Raw genomic sequence first — 18,808 nt, 5'->3', positions numbered from 1 at the left:
GTCCAGCTCTAGCCTGGCCACAGCGAAGGGCCAGGGTGGGCGCAGCCCACCTGGCACTCCCCCGAGAGCAGGCTGTATGGGCTTGATATCCGGCCACCTTTCCTTGGAATCCGGGTGCAGTGGCATGGAGGGATGTGTGATTCCCCGTGACTGCCGTGAGGAGGTTCCACTGGGTGGCTTCTGACAACAGAGATGTACTTGCTTCAGGTCTGGAGGCCAGGTGTCCTGAACCCTGGTGTCTGCAGGGCTGCACTCGCTGTCAAGGCTGCACGGGAGCCTCTCCCGCCCTCCCGCGGCTGCTGACAGTTGGTGGCATTCCCGGCTGGTAGCTGCACCCTCTGCATGCACTTCTGCCCTTATAGGGTCATCGTGTCCCTGAATCTGTGTTTCCCTCTCCTGCCAAGGCCACCAGTCCTGCTCGGTTTAGGGCCCACCCCACTCCTATGTGACTTCATCTTAACAAACGACATCTCATGATCCTGTTTGTAAATAAGGTCACAGTCTCAGGTTCTAGGTCGATGTGAACTTTTCGGGACACCCTTCAACCCAGTATAGGGCTCTTGGCTGAGGTCCGCAGCCACCTCCAGGTGTGGTGAGGGCCCGCCTCTTTCTCAGCAACCCCGAGGGCTCCGGCTGCCGCCCCTCCTGTCACACCAGGCTGCAGTGGGCACCCGCCAGCACCTGTCCAGTCCCCCTGGGAGTCCCCCTCACCTCGAGATGCTGCCTCCACGATGCCCCCACTCTGCTCTCTGCTGTCTGTGCATTCAAGCCCAGACGCTGGCCTTTCACAGTTGCTCAGCAAGTCAGTCAACAAACACCTTCTGAGCCTCTGCCTGACTTATCATGGGGACAGAGACACCCAGCCCAGTGAGTTACAAAGATGAGCAGTTTGATGACGGTGCCTAAGCTGGGGGAGGAAGGGCGGGCTCTGCGCAGTGAGGAGCCTGGGGTTCCCAGGAGCAGGGCATGACGTGGGGGAGGTAGAGGACCCATGACTTAGGCTCCTTTCCCTTCCTCGACACACCCAGCATGTTCCCCCCATGGGGCTTTTGCACCTGTGACTCCCTGCACCTGCCACTCTCATCTAGAGCCAGGCCTGGCCCGTTTCCTCTGCCATCAAATCCTGGCTTGAATGTCACTTCCTTGCAGAAGGCCTTCTGGACGGTTCTGTTGGGAGGAGCCCCTGCTCCGTGCTCTCTGCCCCACTCTGTGTGCCCCGTGTAGCCTCTGTGTGCTCTGTCTCCGTGAGGAGCACATTGCTGGTCTCCTGACTGGCCAGCCTCCAAGGGCAGGACCTTGTCTACCCCATGTGTTGTGTCCCCACAGCCCTGGGATGCAGAGCCGGGCACACAGTAGGTTTTCTGTAAAGTTTCAGGGAATGAAACGCAAGCTTCCCAGGCTGGCTTGTCCCCAGGGGCTCAGTGGGGACAGGGGAGACTTGCATGCAAGGAAAAGCATCCTGGATTCATTCATTCACTCCACATGTGCTGATGAAGCTGACGGTGTCCCCAGGAGGCGTGGCCACTTGCTCTGGCTGGGAGTGTCCTGGGCAATGTCAGGCAGGTTTTCTCCCGCTCAGGAAGGATGTCAAGGCAGCCGAGTGTCCAGCCTTTACCTGGAGTGTATCTGGGGCTCCATGGAAGAATAACCATGCTTGGCTGCCATGGTGGGGTCTGAGGGAGGACGGATACCCTCATTGCCACGTGGCTGGGATCACTGCCCCTCGAACCTGTGGCGAGGCCTGGGCATGGGGGCTGACAGCCCAGGCCCTAGCCCTGATCTGCTGCTTCCCTGTGTCCCAGGAGAAGGAGAGGAATGCGAGGAGGAAGAAGAAGAAAGCCCCGGCGGCAGCCAGTGAGGAGGCTACGTTCCCGCCCGTGGTGGAGGACGAGGAGATGGAGGCCTCGGGTGCAAGCGGGAACGAGGAGGAGATGGTGGAGGAGGCAGAAGGTGAGGGCTGGCGTGGCTGTGGCTGGCGTGGCTGTGGCTGGCGGCTGTGGGTCCGAGCTCTGAGGGAGGGTGCAGCGGGAACTGACCCCGCCGGCAGCCTCCTCTCCCCTGAGTCATCTGGATGCTTCTTAGAAGGGACCTCGACTCCCTGGAAGGGGAGGGCCTGGCATGCCAGAAACTCACCAGTCACGGGGAAGAGGATGATGACCACCACCATCCCGAGAATAACCAGCTTCTCCAGAGCCCCAAGCCTCACTCAGCCCCTCTGACGCCCATGAGTTGAGGCTCACACTTGCATGGGCAGATGTCTTGGCCAGCCCTGAGGGTGCTGTCCTTCACCCTCTCAGGTGTCACAGTCTAGAAAAAATTTACTTTGGAAAATGGTTTGTTGTTGTTTTTGAGGCGGAGTCTCGCTCTCGCCCGGGCTGGAGTGCAGTGGCGCCACCTCAGCTCACTGCAACCTCCACCTCCTGGGTTCAAGCAATTCTCCTGCCTCAACCTCCCAAGTAGCTGGGATTACAGGTGCGTGCCACCACACCCATCTAATGTTTGTATTTTTAGTGGAGACAGGTTTCGCCACGTTGGCCAGACTGCTCTCAAACTCCTGACCTCAGGTGATCTGCCCACCTCAGCCTCCCGAGTGCTGGGATTACAGGCGTGAGCCACCACGCCAGGCCCGGAAATAGTTTTTTTTCCAGAACCCTTTTACACGGTAACCAGCCTAAATGGAACCTGTCTGTCTGTTGATACATATTGTAAAAGTTATATGGTCATTTTTAGTGCCTCCTTTTACTCCCAAGTGTCCTTATTTGGGTGTTAAATAATTCAGTCCCCCTTCTTTGATGTCCCCGTTTTCTATGTGGGGAGACTGAGGCTTGGGCACCGAAAGGTCTGGGCGCAGGTGCCCCGGGCGGGCACCACGGAGTGTGTTGGTTGCACAAGCCATAGACTAGACGGATGCCCCTCCAGGCGAGTGCCGCTGAAGAGAGCGTGTGGAGCCATCGTGTGCGCGGTTCTGGCAGGTCCCCCCAGTCCTCTCAGATGGAGGACGGGGACCACACGAACTCCACTTCAGAGCCAGGGCTCCGGATAATACATGGCTCAACTTTATAATCAGTGTTTACAGACCCAGGAGCTGAATGCAGGCTGCCCACACCAGGCCCTGTGCTCTCAATCCCGAGTCCATCCACCTCCGACCCCCAACCCTGCGCCTCTGTGGGGTGACCGAAGGCCCCTGGAGCCCTCCCCCGCCCATCAGCTGAGCATCCCTGACTCTCCCTCCTGACTCTTGGAAGGAGAAGCGAACAGCCTTGGTCCTGGGTAAGGCAGCCTCCTGCCTCCTGCCCCTGTCCGCAGTCCTTCCTGTTGCTCCTGTCCTCCGTCCCTCTGTGCCTTTGAACACCCAGCTTCTCCCTGGCAGAAGGTGCAAGTCACCTCCTGGTTGCATAAGCCAGGCCTGCAGATAATTTCAGGTTCTTCCAGCCTGCAGATTTTCCCCAGCCGGAATCCCAGCTCCTGGCTGGAAATGGGTAACTGGGCCCTTGGGTGACTGTCATCTGAAGCTGGGGGTGGGTCCGGGGCACTGAGCCCAGCCTCCCCACCAGCTTTGGTTCTCTCTGGCCCAAGTTGGCCAGAAGCCTGGCCAGTGTCTGATGGAGGGAAGGCTGGGGCCCTGAGCCCTCAGGTCATCCTGTTTTGGATCTTGGGTCTGTAGGCAGGAAGAGAGAATATCCCAGAGCAGAAACTCCGCCCTCTCTGTCAATATCTCTCCAGCTATCTGAATGGGCGGGATGCAGGCTTGGTGGGAGAATTTTAAGAAGCCAAGCTTTGGCAGCACATTAAAACCAGAGCAGACGTGGCCCAGAACTGTGTGGTGATGACCCCTCATCGCTTGCAGGGCTTCCATAGCCCAGTAGGGATGGGGAGGGGCATTCTCTGCTGGGTGGGGGAGGAGGGAGGGCTGAGCTGGCTGGAGCTGGGGCTTCTGGTCTTCCGTGGCTGCTCTGAGAGTTTGGGGACAGCAGGTCAGAGGCTGATGAAGCCTCCTGGTGCCCAGCCAGGGTGTTACCCCATCTTAATGATGGCTGAGACCCAGGGAGAAGGGAGCCCCTCCTGTGGAATGTCCCTGCACATAGCCGCTATGCTCGGGGTCTGCCAGTGCAGCCAGTGTGTACCATGTGACCTGTCTCCTTGTGCTCAGGATGGGGAGCGGAGGCACGAGCTGGGTTGGAGCCTGAGGTTGCCCTGCTGGAATCTCCCAGGAGACCCAGCCAGCCCCAGCGGCATTGTGGGCCTCCCTGGGGCACCGAAAGTGCCTCCTGCATCTTGACCTGAAGTTCCCCAGGGCAGGTGGGGAGGGATCCCTGGGCCAGTGGAGTCTCAGTTACAATAATGCTCATAGTAAATGAAGCAGGTGCTACTATCATCCCCATTTTACAGCTGGGGAGACTGAGGCATAGCGGGTTTATCCGAGGCCCATTTGGTAACCTGGAACTTCCGGGAGGAAAGGAAAGAAGGCCATCTGGTGTGTTTTTGGTTTTGGTTTTTGTTGGTTTTATCGTTGCTCTTGTTAAACACCTACTGTGTGTCAGGTGCTGCACAAAGCGGCCCTCCCGGCCTCTAGAGCAGCTGTGGCCAGTGTTCCCTGGGGTCTGTTAGAAGTGCTGATTCTCGGGCCCCAGCCCACACCTACTGAATCAGAAACATTCAGAGGCGGGTACAGCCACCTGCATCTCACAGCCCTTGGGGCGTTTCCCATGCTGACTCCCGCCCCAGACCCTGTTGATCACCATGAGAGCAAGGCGTTCACTGCCCATTTTGTAGATGCAAAAACTGAGACCCCAGAGGTTTCGTCCCTGGTCCTGGGGCCCTCCGCATTGGCCTCCCACTGTCCCGTTCTCTGACTGTGGAAGGAAGGGAATGACATGGCTCAAGTCACCAGGCAGGGGCAGGAAGGCCAGGGGTTCGGAACACAGGATACCTGGTTCATTGCTCTCCCCTCCACGGCATGGCCTTGGGCAGGCTGGTGACCCTGCCTGCCTCTGTTTCCTCACCTGCAGATGAGAGGTCTTAAAGGAGTCATCCATGATGACGCAGCCTGGCCCAGCCTGCACACAGCCTGCCTTGCTGTCGTTGCTATTGTTTCTGAAAGGGGTGGCCTCTGCTCTAGGGCCTGAAGGGACGCAAGAAGCAGGAGAGGCTGCGGGATTGGAAGGGGCCCCGGCAGCCCCAAAAGCCTCTCCCTGCAACCTTGCCCACCCCTCAGGTCTGCACCTCCCACCCCAGGCATCCTGGGATCCCGGAACCAGGAGGCTGATGACTTGGGCAAGGACACCTGGAGTGGCTGAGGCTCACTTTTCACCCTGAACAACCCCATTACTGGCTGGCCTTGAACAGGCCATTGGAGCCGCCTGCGGAGGGCCGGAGCCCACAGGGAGAGGGCTCACTGGTCCAAGCAGAAGGGCAGTCAGGGCAGGAGAGCGGGCAGCCCCAGGAAGCCGCAGCGCGGCCTCCGTGTTGTGTGGTCCAGGCCGCTCCTGGCAGGCCCCACCGCTCTTCCCTCCCCACACTGCTTGCTGCCGCCTTGCTTCTAACTCTTCTCTGACTTCCTTCCAGCCTTACATGCCTCTGGGAATGAGGTGCCCAGAGGGGAATGCAGTGGCCCAGGTACGGATGTGGCCAGCTGGCCTGGGGGGCAGGGGCAGGGCCGGGCCGGGCCGGGAAGGGCATCTCGAGATCCCTAGGCCTTCGCGAGGAAACCACTTCTGGCCACATGCCTCTTTCTCTGAGCGCCACTGTCTGTGCTCCGCTGCCTCTGGGCTTCCTTCCCAGCTCAGCGGCTGTTCCCCACGCTGGTCCCAGGCTCACTCCTGCAGACCAGTTTCCCATCTCCACTGCTTCATTGATTTTCCCTGGTGTTTCACTTGGGTCTTCCACCGGGTTTGATTTCCCTGATAGCATATGCAGGGGTTTTCAAGCATCCCTGTTTTACAGAAAATGGGGGACACTGAGCCCCAAAGAAGAGGCCGGTGTGGGTTTGGGGGCTAGAGAGCCGGGATTGCAGCTGGGATCTCCTCGCCCTCCGTGGGTGCGGGTGCTTTTCCTGCCATCCCGTCAGCGAGGATCGCGCTCCTGCTGTCATTGGCGGGGGCCGTGCCTGGGGCTCCCTCGAGTGCACTGGTCCCATTCTACACTGCCACGTGATGATGATGGTGGCAGTGATGCAACCATTGGCAGGCGGTCACTGGGCAGCCGCCCTGTGCTGTCACACTCGCCAGCTTCTCCGCCCTGTGAGAATGGGAACTATTGTTCTTGCATTCTACAGATGGGAAAACTGAGGCCCAAGAGGTAACCTGAGTTTCCCATAGCACGCAGCCAGTGGAGGGCAGAGCCAGGCTGGAGCCCAGATGAGAATACGGAGGCCCCCCGGACGAAGGCCTCAGGATGTCTCCGTCTGTCTGGGTCCTGGGGTTGGGAGTTAACCAGGTCATGGCAGCAGGGTCAGTCCATGGGTAGGGGCCTGGCCAGCGGCTTTGTCTCAGGGATGCGGCTCCGGGCAGAGGCCCAGGTGTGTAGGACCCTCAGGGCTGTTTTGGCGTCAGGTGACAGAGCGGCCTCATCCTGAGGGTCAGGGCCGTGGGCAAGGCTGTGCCTGCATCTCTCCTGGAGCCACCCAGACCCCGCTCATGTCCTCTTCCTTCTCGCCCTGCACAGCCACTGTCAACAACAGCTCAGACACCGAGAGTATCCCCTCCCCTCATGCTGAGGCAGCCAAGGACACAGGGCAGAACGGGCCCAAGCCCCCAGCCACCCTGGGCACTGACGGGCCGCCCCTGGAGCCACCCACCCCACCGCCAGAGGACGTCCCAGCCCCAACTGAGCCCACCCTGGCCTCTGAAGCCACTGGAGCCCCCACGCCCCCACCAGCACCCCCATCACCTTCCACACCCCCTCCTGTGGTACCCAAGGAAGAGAAGGAGGAGGAGGCCACAGCGGTGCCCCCAGCAGAGGAGGGGGAGGAGCAAAAGCCCCCTGTGGCCGAGGAGCTGGCAGTGGACACAGGGAAGGCTGAGGGGCCCGCCAAGAGCGAGTGCACAGAGGAAGCCGAGGAGGCTCCGGCCAAGGGCAAGGCTACGGAGGCCACCGAGGCCACAGCTGAGGGAACGCTCAAGGCAGAGAAGAAGGAGTGTGGGAGCAGCAGGGCCACTGTGGCCAAGGGCTCAGGCGCCCCCCAGGACAGCGACTCCAGTGCCACATGCAGCGCGGACGAGGTGGATGAACCCGAGGGCGGTGACAAGAACCGGTGAGTGGGCGCCAGGCAGCACTGACCTCGACTTTTGTCTGCAGACACTGAGCAGCCACTGCCTATTTAGACAGCTGCACCCCATCTGGCTCGGCCTGGTTTGGGGGAGCCCAAGGTGTGGTGAGGGAGGCAGACTCAGAGTCCAGGAATGGGAGGTGCAGGCCAGGAGAGGCAGAGGTGTGGCTGGGAGGACCTCCCCAGGAGGTGACATCCGAGCTGAGACTGGACAGAGGAGGCAGCCCAGGCAGCGCTGGGGAGAGTGTGCCAGGCAGCCTGCTCCCTTCCTAGGGCCGCCCTCTCGAGGTAGCATGAGCCAGGTGGCTTGAAACAAACAGTCCTGGAGGGCAGGAGCTCGGGTGCCCAAACAGGCTAAGCCACACCCTCTGGGCCTCTGGGCTGCTCCGTCCCACCTGGTCCAGCTCCTGGCTGCTGGCAGTCGTAGTTCACTGGCACACCACCCTTTTTGCCATCACGTGGTCTTTGCCCTGTGCATCTCTGTGTCCACATTTTCTTCTGAGGACACCAGGCATTGGATGAGCAGCTGCCCTAATCTAGTCCCACCTCATCTGAACTTGATCATACCCACTAACAGCCCATTTCCAAATAAGGTCACATTCACAGAGACCCGGGTTAGGACTGGAATGCACCTTCTCTGGGAGGGACAGTTCTACCCTCGACGTGGCAGGAACAGCAAAGGCGAAGGCCCTAGGTGGGGATGAGTTTGGCAGATTCAGGTGCTGAGGGTTGGAGTGAGGGGCTCAGGTGGGGGCAGCCTGGCGGTGTGGGGTGGGCAGCCAGGACGGGGGGCAGCTCTCTCAGGGGTGGGGCACTGAGTTTCGCCCCTGCAGGTGGGGGCTGTGTTTTGTTCTCAGGGCAGTGAGAAGGCCTTTCTGAGGCTCTCCCAAGAAAGCCGGATGTGATTTACCCCTGAAACCATGTGGGGATTTGCTGGGGTGGGTGGCGCAGTCAGGAGGCAGCTGCAAGTTTCCTGGGGCCGGCGGGGGAGACGCTAGCATGGTGGCCGTGGGAGTGGAGAGAAGCCACAGATTCAGCATGTTTTTGGTGGTTCATCTGCCATCAGCCGAGGGCCCAGCGCTCAGGCACTCAGCTGGGGTGACCTGGAGGACCCCAGTGCCGTCCTGTTTGGATGCCGAGGTCTCCGAGGTGTGTTCTTTCCTTTCTGGCCTCTGACCCCACATTCCTGAGAACTCCCCCTTTTAACCATTTTCAGCACAGATGCTTTGGGCCCCCAGGCCTCCAGTCTAGAACCAAAGACAGCCACCCAAGTTAGGGCTGATGTTGCACGACGAGGGCAGGCGCGAGGAGACTACACCCTGCCCGCATCTGGCCGGCTGGAGGGATTATTTTCTGGTGGGGCAGGCAGGCCATTTTATTTTGACTACAATGTGATCTGTTTTCTCCCCTCCCAAGTCCCTTGGAACAGTCCTGGTCAGAGCCAGCGAGGGAGGAGAATCTGACCCCGGGGGGTGCCTTCGGCCCTTGTCTCTGCCCTGGGTTTCACCCTGGGCCGTGTTAAAGGAGGAAGCCTTAGGACATTCACTAGGAACTCAGTTCCACCTGGATCTCTATAGGTTCCACGGAACGAAATCTCGGGGTCCCCGGGACCCCTGCCGACAGGAATGGCGCCCATGTGTGTGAGAAGCGGGTGGCCTGGCCCTGGCTCTGGGATGGGCAAAGACCTGGCTAGCAGGTTTCTGAGGGCACCAAACCCCCAAGCTTCTTGCCTAACAGTCCCAGCTTGGAAAACAGTGCTCATGGCATGGCTGGGTTGGCCCGAGAGGCAAGCAGCCAGGGCCTTTGTGCCTGGGCATTGGGGTCAGGGCAGACAGCTTGCCACACTGCTCACACTGGCCGTGGGGACAGAGTCATGGAAACACATATGCCTGCCTCTGCGGGGGGAGTGCTGAGGTCACAGGGCGGCCCCGCTGATAAGCTGCCTCCCAGAGTCTGCATTTTAGGTGCATGTGGCCAGCCAGGCTGGGGAGCGAGGGGGTCAGCTTGCATTCTGTCCATCCCCAGAATGCTCAGGTTGGGCTTCAGGCCCTGCAGGGCGCTCGCAGCCTCCTGTCCTCTCCCCTGCAGCCCCACCCAGGGTCATGTCCTCCCTCCCCAGCTGGGCCTGGCGTGAGTCCACCCCCTGCCCCATGTCCAGCATGCAGTCCCTGGGGAGCTGGAGTCCTCGGCCGGGAGTCAGGACACCTGGTTCACCCTGCGCTGCGCCACTGGGCCCAGGCCCCCACCCTTGGGGCCTGCCTTGCCCTCTCAGTGAACGAGGCTGGACTCTGGCCAGCCTGCTGACCTCGTCCTGGCCGGCAGCCTGCCACCCCTCCCTCTGCCGGCCACGACTGTGCAGGGCTGGGTGGGCGCCGGAGGACGCGGATGAGCTGTGTCAGAGTAGGCCCCCGCAGCCAGGGCTTCCCGGGAAGGGCTGGCGGGACAGGCGGGCCCCCCAGGTGACCCCTGCTCCTGGCTGTCTGCCCAGCACCCTCCCTCCTGCCTGTTAGCCCCAGCGGGAGAGCTCCACGTTCCTAGATGGACGCAAGATGTCTCTCATCGGGACCCCACCCGAGTGACTTTGGGAGAGAGAAAATCCCATTCTCCTTCAGCCCGCCAGCACTTCTTCGAGGCAGCTCTGCCTGGGTGTTTTCCTGGCAGACAACCAGAGATAGTGGGTTCGATTGCAAAACCCCGAGCCTGCCTGCCCTCCCCTCTCTTAATTCTTAAGAGAAGGTGCCTCGGTGCTTTTTGGCAGGGCCTGGCATTGGGAGTCCCTTCCCCCAAGCCTCAGTTTTGTCATGTGTAAGGTGGGCGTGGATGGCTTATCACAAGAATAACTCACTTAATGTCAGGCCAGCGCCAGGCCACGAGGGCACTCAGGGAGGGAAGAGCTGCCGTCCTTTGGATCTGCTTTGGGACACAGCCCCCCCAAGAGGTCACCCCAAGACGGGGCTGGAAAGCAGCTCCTTCAGCTGTGCCCCTGGCATTTTGGAAGATCAAATGGCAATTTCACCATCGTTACTTTGTTCCACAAGTGACTGATGGCACCAGCATGTGCCAGGCATGGGGGTGCTGGAAACTGCACAGAAGAGGCCCTGACTCCAGGCCCTTAGATTCTGGTGAAGGGTGGAGAAGAAAAGCCGTTGTTTATGGGTTAAGTGGGGGATGGGTGCACCCACTTATCCCGTAAACAACGGGATAAGCTGTGCACCCACTCATGTCCTTTCTGTCTTGGTGGATTGGCCCATTCTGTACTTTTTTGTTTGAGATGGAGTCTCACTCTGTCACCCAGGCTGGAGTGCAGTGGTGCCATCTTGGGGCATGGGGGTCCGGGGAGAGTAAGCTGGTCGGCGGGATGGCCTCTGGGGAGGTGACACTGGAAGGCGATGAGAGCGTTAGTGTGAGAGAAAGCCAGTTCCCCCACCCCCGAGAACCGCAGTGCAAAGGCCCTGTGGCCTCATGAGCACATGTCCAGTTGACAGCAGAGAGGCCTGTGGCAGGGAGTGCAGTGGAGTGAGCAGCCTAACCAAAATAGTCAAACCCCATCTCTATTAAAATACAAAAAAATCAGCCAGGTGTGGTGGCAAGTGCCTGTAATCCCAGCTACTAGGGAGGCTGAAGCAGGAGGATCACTTGAACCCAGGAGGCAGAGCTTGCAGTGAGCCAAGATCGTACCACTGCATTCCAGCCTGGGCAATTGAGCAAGACCCCATCTCCAAAAATAAAAAATAAAATAAAAATAGAGAGGGTGGAGGGTGGGGAGAGCCAGCCAGGAGGGCTTCTAGAGGTGGCGCTCCCCAAGCATGGCTGTGGGACGAAAGGCACTTGGATGGGCCCTGAGCTCTGGGCATTTGCCCCTTTCTCCTCCATCGGCTGCTGCTCCCTCTGGGTGCTTAGGACCGTCATTCCCCTCGAGGACTTGAAGCTAGCCCGGGTGTTGGCTACGGCCTTCCTTGCCCATCAGGGAGGTCTGGTTGGCATCAGAAGGCCTCTTGTAAACTCTAAAGTGCTGTCTCCCTGACCACAGACCCCACTTACTCCCACCTCGCTCTGGGGGCTCAAGAAAGAGGGATCTGGGCCTCTCTGCACCCCCAGAGGGTGCCTGCTGAGAGCTTCAGAGCTTCTGGGCAGTAGCTCCTGCCCTCCCTCCCCAGCCAATCTGACGGCCCACCCACCCTCACCACCAGGTGAGGAGCCACAGGGAAACCGAGGCACAGGAGAGCGCTCAGGCCCCATGTAGAAAGCCCGAGCTCATGGGCAGTCTCAGGAGTGGTGGCACATCATGTTTTGTGTGCATTATAGAATCATATTTTGTGTCTCTGTAGAATTTACACATACACAAAAGTTCGAATTTCAGCCTTAAAATTTGTATTTTATTGTTTTGCTATCTATACACACATATAAAATACAACATTGTTTTTTACTGTTCTTGGAGAAAATACAGCTGATACCTCAAACCCTTTATTTTATGGCTAGCACATAGTACAGTCTTCATTTCATTTTGTGACAGTGTCATTAAGATATCCTTCGTGTACCATACAGTTCACCATTCAAAGCATGTCATTTAGGCCAGGCTCAGTGGCACACACCTGCATTCCTAGCCCTTTGGGGGGCGAAGGCAGGAGGCTAGCTTGAGCCCAGGCGTTCAAGACCAGCGTGGGCAGCATAGAGAGACCTTGTCTCTACAAAGAGATGCAAAAATCAGCCAGGCGTGGTGGCGTGTGCCTGTAGTCTCAGCAGTTCGGGAGACTAAGATGGGAGGATTGTGTGAGCCCAGAAGGTCGAGGCTGCAGTGAGATTGCAGCACTGCACTCCAGCCTGGGTGACGTGACAAGACCCTGTCTCAAAAAACATGTGTATCATTCAGTTCTTCTTCGTATATTCAGTGTTTCACTGAGAGAGAAACCCTATACCCATCGGTAGTCACCCCCATGCGCCCTCCTCCCAGCCCTGCACCCACTCATCTCCTTTCTGTCTGGGTGGATTGGCCCGTTCTGGACTTTTTTTTTTTTGAGATGGAGTCTCTGTCGCGCAGGCTGGAGTGCAGTGGTGCAGTCTTGGTTCACTACAACTCCACCTTTCGGGTTCAAATGATTCCCCTGCCTCAGCCTCCCGAGTAGCTGGGATTGCAGGCGCCTACCACCATGCCCAGCTAATTGTTGTATTTTTAGTAGAGACAGGGTTTCACCATATTGGCCAGGCTGGTCTCGAACTCCTGACCTCGTGATCCACTTGCCTCGGCCTCCTGAAGTGCTAGGATTACAGGCATGAGCCACTGCGCCCAGCCTTGGATTTCTCACAGGAATGGATCTACACTAGAGGCCTTCTGTGACTGGCTTGTTTCACGCACACTCTGTCTTCAGGGTCCGCCCACGCCATATCCCGTATCAGAGCCTCGTGCCTTTCGATGACCGAGTGTTCCACTGTGCAGGCAGGGCAGGGCACGCTTTTCCTCCCTTTTCCTCTCTTGGTGGGTGTTGGGTTGTTCTGCCTTCTGGCTGCTGTGGGCAGTGCTGCTGAGACAGGCACTTGTAGGTTTCTGGGTGGATATTTGCTCTCATTTGCCTGGCGTGTGCCTAGGAGTGGAGCTGCCGGGCCTGGGGCAAGGAGGACTCGCCGACTGCTTTCCAGAGTGGCCGCAGTGTTCTCTTTTAAATGCAAGCTTGCAAGTGCGAGCTGATTGAAGTGGATGGTGGCAGGTGAACCTGAGGGGAGGGGCATGGGGGCGGAGGGGGTGGAAGCCGTAGGTGGAGAAGGCTGGGACAGGTGACACCATCTGTGTTTGGACCTGGCTCAGGGTTCCTTGGCCTGAGGATGGTGGGCAGAGTACGGCTGGGCCCAGGTCCCGGGAGCAAGGCAGGGCAGCGGCCGAAGGAGAGGCTTTAGGTGGTCCTTGGAGAGCAAGCAGGGTCTGCACAGATGGAGGGAGCAGGGGAGGAGAGTGGGCCAGCAGCAAGTGGGCTGGCAACAGGGACGGCGGAGGTGCCTGCAGAAGTCAGGGTGACCTTCTTCATCCAGCGCCCGCCTGTGTGCCGTGGGCAGCCTCAGCAGGCGCCACCAAGTCTGTGTCTGCTCTCCCTGCTCAGCCAAGCGTGTGGCAGATTCGGGCAGCAGGCTGGTACCCGCAGGAAGGCTGGTCGCATGCCGGTGGCCCTGTGGTCCTGCTATGGCAGAGAGTGGAGAGGGGACTGCCGGCAGGGGCCTCAGCACCGCGGGCGTCTGCCTTGCTCATCTGCAGGAAGGAGGTGGGTGCTCCCGAGTGCCGGGCATCCTGCACTGGAGGCCGGGCACTGGGGTGGTATAGGCTGTGTCAGCATTGTCACAGCTCTCACAGCGAGACCGGTAGGTTGCGGCTTACAGTCTACATAGGACATTGTCACTGTGGTCACAGCACAGAGTAGGGGCTGTGCTGACAGTACCTGCCGGTTTCCAGCACTCAGAAGTTTTGCCTGAATTCCAGGCCCATGGCTGGTTCCCTCATGCCCGCCGTGTAGTCGTTTCACTGGCTTGGAAGCCCTGGGACAGGGACGGGGTTCTTCGTCACCTACATACTCCCAAACACAGGCCAGCTGCTCTATGCCTAGCAAATGTAAGTTGCAGGAGGGAGTTGAGAAGTGGGCAGCCACACTGGACAGGTGAAGGGTTCTCAGGCTGGAGCAGACCCAGTTCCTGCCCTCAGAGGCCTCATTGCCAACTGGGGAGCCAGGTGGGAATTATGGCAGGTGCTGTGCCCAGGGTTGGGGTCTTGGAAAACCTGGAAGGCTTCCTGAAGGAAGCGGCCCCCACAGAGCAGTTTGGGAGTCATGCCACGTGCTCTGGGGGCACTGCCTGCCCTGTGTTGGCCTCTGGTTGTGCATCTCAGTAGCGGACAGAGGAACTGTCTCTGTGGCTCATTGGTAGACAGTGGACACGCCCTGCCTGCCCCTCCGCATGAAGCCTGTGGCCTAGGCCCTCATTTTTACGTCCTCGTCCTTTGTGGGTAGTGTGCGGGAGAGATTCCAGGAAGTGGGTACAGCTCCCCCACTGCTGCCTCCGGTAACCGGAGCCCATTCGGCTCTGTGCCCACCGCCCTGCCCTGGCACCCCGGCCTCTCAGATTCAAGGAATGAGCTTGGTGAATCTTCATTTCTCTGTCCCTGCGTTGGGCTGATTCTTTGGTTTTCTGGCAGTGTCTAAAGGGCCACACGTGCTGTGGGCCCAGGTCTGGGCTTCTCTGGGATTTTCCTTGCCTGGGGAAGCATCCTTGGGGGATGTTTGATCTCTGCCTGGGCCTCTGGGCCCTGCCCGGCTGGCCTCTGGGCCGGGGTGGGAGGCCAGCTTGGCCCCTGATGGGGCCTGCAAGAACCAGGGAGTGCGCGAGGAGCCGCCTGCCCCCATTCGTGCCTCTCTTCCCCGGGCCCCGAATCTCAGTCTGTTTCCCCAAGAGAAACAGTGACATTGTCTGGGTGACCTGCACAGTCGCCTCCCATCTCAGGGCCTTAGCCTTGTCCCCAGGGCTTGAGACAAGAGAGGCCATCGAAACTGGGCAGCCCCCTCCCTGCAAGAGTCTGGCTGTGGACCCCCAGCTGATGGTGCTCATGTCTCCGCAGGCTGCTGTCCCCGAGGCCCAGCCTCCTGACCCCGACTGGTGACCCCCGGGCCACCACCTCGCCCCAGAAGCCGTTGGACCTGAAGCAGCTGAAGCAGCGAGCAGCTGCCATCCCCCCCATCGTGAGTGCCCGCGCCCAGGCCCCACCAAGCCCACCCTGACCTTGACTTTACCGTTCATCAAGACAGAATCCCACAGCGGGAGCATGCACCTGCAGCCCAGCTCATCTGCGCCTGTTTCCCGGAGAAAGCCCCACGGAGATGAGGGAGGAACAGCTGGGGAAGCTGGCAGGCTTGCCAGGCGGGACTCCCAGTGAAGGAGGGGACTGGTGGCCTAAGGCCTCCTCCCTTCCACCTTCCAGCACCCTTGAACCCCCACATTAGACACTGGGTCATAGGGAGGCAGGGGGTTCCCCCACTCACTCAGCTGTAGCAATATGTTGGCCAGGGAAGAGTGGGGACTACCAGTTCTGACCTTGGGGCCCTGAGGGAACATCTTCTGGAAGGTTCTCCCAGCCAGGTGGGCGGGGCCTTGGAGGTGCCTTCTCCAGTTAGGTGGGTCAGGGCTTCCTACATGCAGCCGGGACTCCAGGCTAAAAGACCCTAAGCTGACCAGGCTGGTGGTCCCTCGAGGCTTTGAGTGATGGGCTCAGGATGTGCCAGGCTGCTGCTGCCCAGTCCCCGAGGCCCACACAGTCCTGCTGTTCAGTCCTGGCTTCCCTGAGACCCAGAGGATTTGGGTCCAGGGAGAGGGTAACAGCAGGCTCCAGCCTGCTGTCCATCACCCAGCAGCTGGGCCAGGCTTTTTGGGGATGTGGCCTCTCCCTGTCCATCAATGGGCAGCTGGGCCAGGCTTTTTGGGGGTGGGCTCCCCAATGTGCTCTGTGCTAAGACCTCCCCTCCTTGCCCCACGTGGGACCTTGAGCATGTCACTGGCTTTCCCGGGCCTCGATTTCCAGGCTGGTCACACACAGGTCTCTTCCTGACGCTGTCATCTTCAGACGCCCTCTGTGGATGCTCACTCCTGCTTCCTTCCCCCAGCAGGTCACCAAAGTCCATGAGCCCCCCCAGGAGGACGCAGCTCCCGCTAAGCTGGCTGCCCCGGCCCCACCGCCACAGCAGCACCTGCAGCCGGAGAGCGAGGCCCCTCAGCAGCCCGGCAGCAGTCCCCGGGGCAAAAGCAGGAGCCCAGCGCCCCCCACTGACAAGGAGGGTGAGTGCACACCAGTGGGGCTGGGACAGCAGGGAACTGACGGGCAAGGGACATTTGTATGTCCAGAGCAGCTGCTGCAAACCCCAAGGCCACCCTGGTAGGGAAAGCAAAGTAAACGAATGGACCGGCTGGGCGGGGGGAGGCAGCTGGGAATGGCAGGGGCTGCGGCAAACTGGAGCACTCATGGTTTCTCTAAAGTGGGCACATACTGGCCTTGGCCAAGAGTCACCTCGAGGCAAAACAGGCCTGGGGTGCTTCTTCCAGCAAAGCCAGAAATGACGTTCTTGTGTGAAAGCCCCCTGGTTTCTCAACACCGGCAACTTCTCAGAATTTTCAAAAGCACTGTGAATACACAAAAACATCTGCGGCCCAGCCTCTGGTTCGATGTGATTCAGTCCATGTGGGAGCTTCTGGAATCACAGATGGGGCCTGGTGCCCGGCTGGCAGCAGTGCTGGGGCCTCGGCAGGAAGGGCTGCCCTCCCACCAGCTCGAATCCTGAACCTGCTCCAGGCCAAGGTCTCTGGGTTCACCAGGAGCCCTGGTGGGGGTGACTCTCGAGCAGCTGTGTCACGGTGGCTGCCCCGGGCACACCTCACTGTCATCACGTGAAGCTCAAGGTCGGGAGACAGGCGGGTGTGGTTGCTCTTTCTCTGGATCTTCAGTCTCTGCCTCCCTTCACACTGGGCCCAAGAAAGTCCCAGCCAATGTCCCCAAAGAGGCAGCTTCTCCAGCCCAGCCTGGCATGCAGCAGGTGCTGTCGTGCCCTGCAGGCATTGGGGGCTGCCTCCCCAGAGGTACCCACCCTGGGCCAACCCGGGTGCTTGCTGGCTGTCTGCTCCCAAGGTGTGAGGGCAGCAGGACCCCAGGCCAGCCTCCCTGACCAGCACAGCCCAGGGATGAACCCAGGTGATCGGCGCTACCACCAGCTGCCCCCTCACCACTGCCTCGGGTTGGCATCCCCTTCTCTTTATTTTTTTTATTTTTTTGAGAAGGAGTGCCGCTCTCACCAGGCTGGAGTGCAGTGGCATGAAACGATCTCTTCTCACTGCAACCTCCGCCTCCAGGGTCTGCCTGAGGCTGCTGGGTCAGGACATATGTTGAATACCCAAGGCCCCAAGCACCGTGCGAGGCAGTGGGGATGCGACAGGAGAACAGGAAGTCTCTGCTCTGGGGAGCTGCTGTTTCTGTGCATGAGGAGGATATTAAACCAGGGGACACGTAACCAGGCAAGGTGGTTTTAGAGTTGTTTGTCCACCATGAGAAACAAAACGGATTGACTGAAGAGGCAGCTCCAGGAAGGACCCTGTGGAGGGGGGGTAGCAGCCCCCCGTGGCAGATCTTGGGGTGAGTGTGGCAGGCAGAGGGGACAGCGTGTGCAGAGGCCCTGGGGTGGGAACGTGCTCGGGGTAAGTGAGGAGCCGCCGGGGGTGGTGGTGGCTGGGGAAGAGTAGGGTGGTGGGACAGTCAGGGGAGTGGGGACCGCATTGTATAGGGCCTCTCAGGCCACCGAGGAGAGGGGATTTTGTCTCAGGTGTGGCAGAGGCTTTTGAAGTGTGTGTTGCGGCGGGGGAAGGGGGCTCGTGTTATCTGATTGATATTTTGGAAGGCTCTCTCTGGCCATTGTCAAGTCAAGGGCAGAAGCAGGAGGTCAACAGTGCTGCTCTTGGCAGGCGACAGAAGCTGCCTGAACTGCGCAGGTGGCTGTGGAGGTGGAAGGAAGGGCGTGTCGGGAGTTTGTTTTGGAGTCAAAGCCAGCAGGGCGTTGAACCCTGTGTGGGGATGACGCCAGGGATGTCTCCCTGGAACCGGGACGCCCCATGACGAGGGCTGGGCTGCCCGGGGCCAGGGTCCAGTGTGCGGCCTGGGGCGTGGCTCTGAAAGACGTTGCTGGTTTGGGGCACCATGGAGCTGCGTAGGTGTGTCAGGAGCCCCGATGGCTTTGGCCAGTGTCAGATGTGAGCAGGGCTGGAACTGCAGGGCGCCAGCCAGGTCCTGCTAAGCCAGGTCGAGGGCCCTTGTCCTGGGAGAAAGGGAGCCATTGGCCAGCAGTTCCTGTGGCTGGCACTTGGCTCATTGGTGTGGCCAGGGCCTCGCTGTTTCCTGGCCTCATTCCCCGTGGGGACGGTGCACCTGGCGTCAGGCCCTACATGCCTTTCTTGCTCAGCCTGGCTTGCAGCTCAGCTCCCGCAGGGACACACTTGAACTTGACACCCAGCTCCCTCTCTGGTCTCTCAGGAGGGCCTCCTCTGCCCCTGGCTCCCAGGCAGAGCAGCTCAGCCAAGCAGGTCCATCGGGCCCCCTGGGCCCAGCTGGAGGAACAGGTTGTCTCTCCAGGCTCTCGGCTGCCCGCCCAGCCTGGCCTAACCCCAGCTTGCCTTCCAGCATCGGGCCCCTCCCCTCCACCCTGCCCCCAGCTCTCTTGAACTGGGCTGGAGGAAGCCCCAGAGGCATACAGGGCTGAGTAGCTGGAGGGGCCAGGTCTAGGGCCTTCGCAGGATTTGCAGGCCTGAGCCAGGCCCTGTAGAGATGCCTCCACTGGGGATGGTAAGAATGAGAATTCCCCTGCATCTGTGACCCCCGCCTCCTGTGGGCTGCCCACCTCACCAGGGCACAAGTTCAGGGGAAACTCAGTCCTCGAGGAGAGAACTGGGGGCAATTCGGCACTCAGACCTCCTTTCCCACCTGCCCTGCTCACAGCACGCAGCACCCTCCTCCCTGTCACACCCAGTGAGTCCTCA

General features: G+C 59.9%; 1 protein-coding gene across 50 annotated transcripts in view; it reads left to right on the top strand.

The window, feature by feature from the left end:
* The window catches only part of NCOR2 (nuclear receptor corepressor 2), a 240,317-nt gene that overhangs the window by 187,425 nt on the left and 34,084 nt on the right, over positions 1-18,808 (top strand). For 16 of the 50 annotated variants that reach the window (XM_078337664.1, XM_078337665.1, XM_078337661.1 and 13 more), the window contains 5 exons: positions 1,803-1,950; positions 5,566-5,616; positions 6,664-7,252; positions 14,859-14,979; positions 15,901-16,069. In XM_078337664.1, coding sequence (XP_078193790.1) covers positions 1,803-1,950; positions 5,566-5,616; positions 6,664-7,252; positions 14,859-14,979; positions 15,901-16,069 — 1,078 coding nt within the window. Of the gene's footprint in view, positions 1-1,802; positions 1,951-5,565; positions 5,617-6,663; positions 7,253-14,858; positions 14,980-15,897; positions 16,070-18,808 lie in introns of all 50 variants that reach the window. The other 34 variants (XM_078337674.1, XM_078337687.1, XM_078337675.1 and 31 more) reach the window with 3 other exon arrangements.

The sequence above is a fragment of the Callithrix jacchus genome, chromosome 9 (genome assembly GCF_049354715.1).
Source record: "Callithrix jacchus isolate 240 chromosome 9, calJac240_pri, whole genome shotgun sequence".
NCBI classification, from domain to species: domain Eukaryota; kingdom Metazoa; phylum Chordata; class Mammalia; order Primates; family Cebidae; genus Callithrix; species Callithrix jacchus.
Note: the sequence above shows the minus strand (reverse complement) of the source record. Positions and strands in the feature narration are given on the sequence as shown.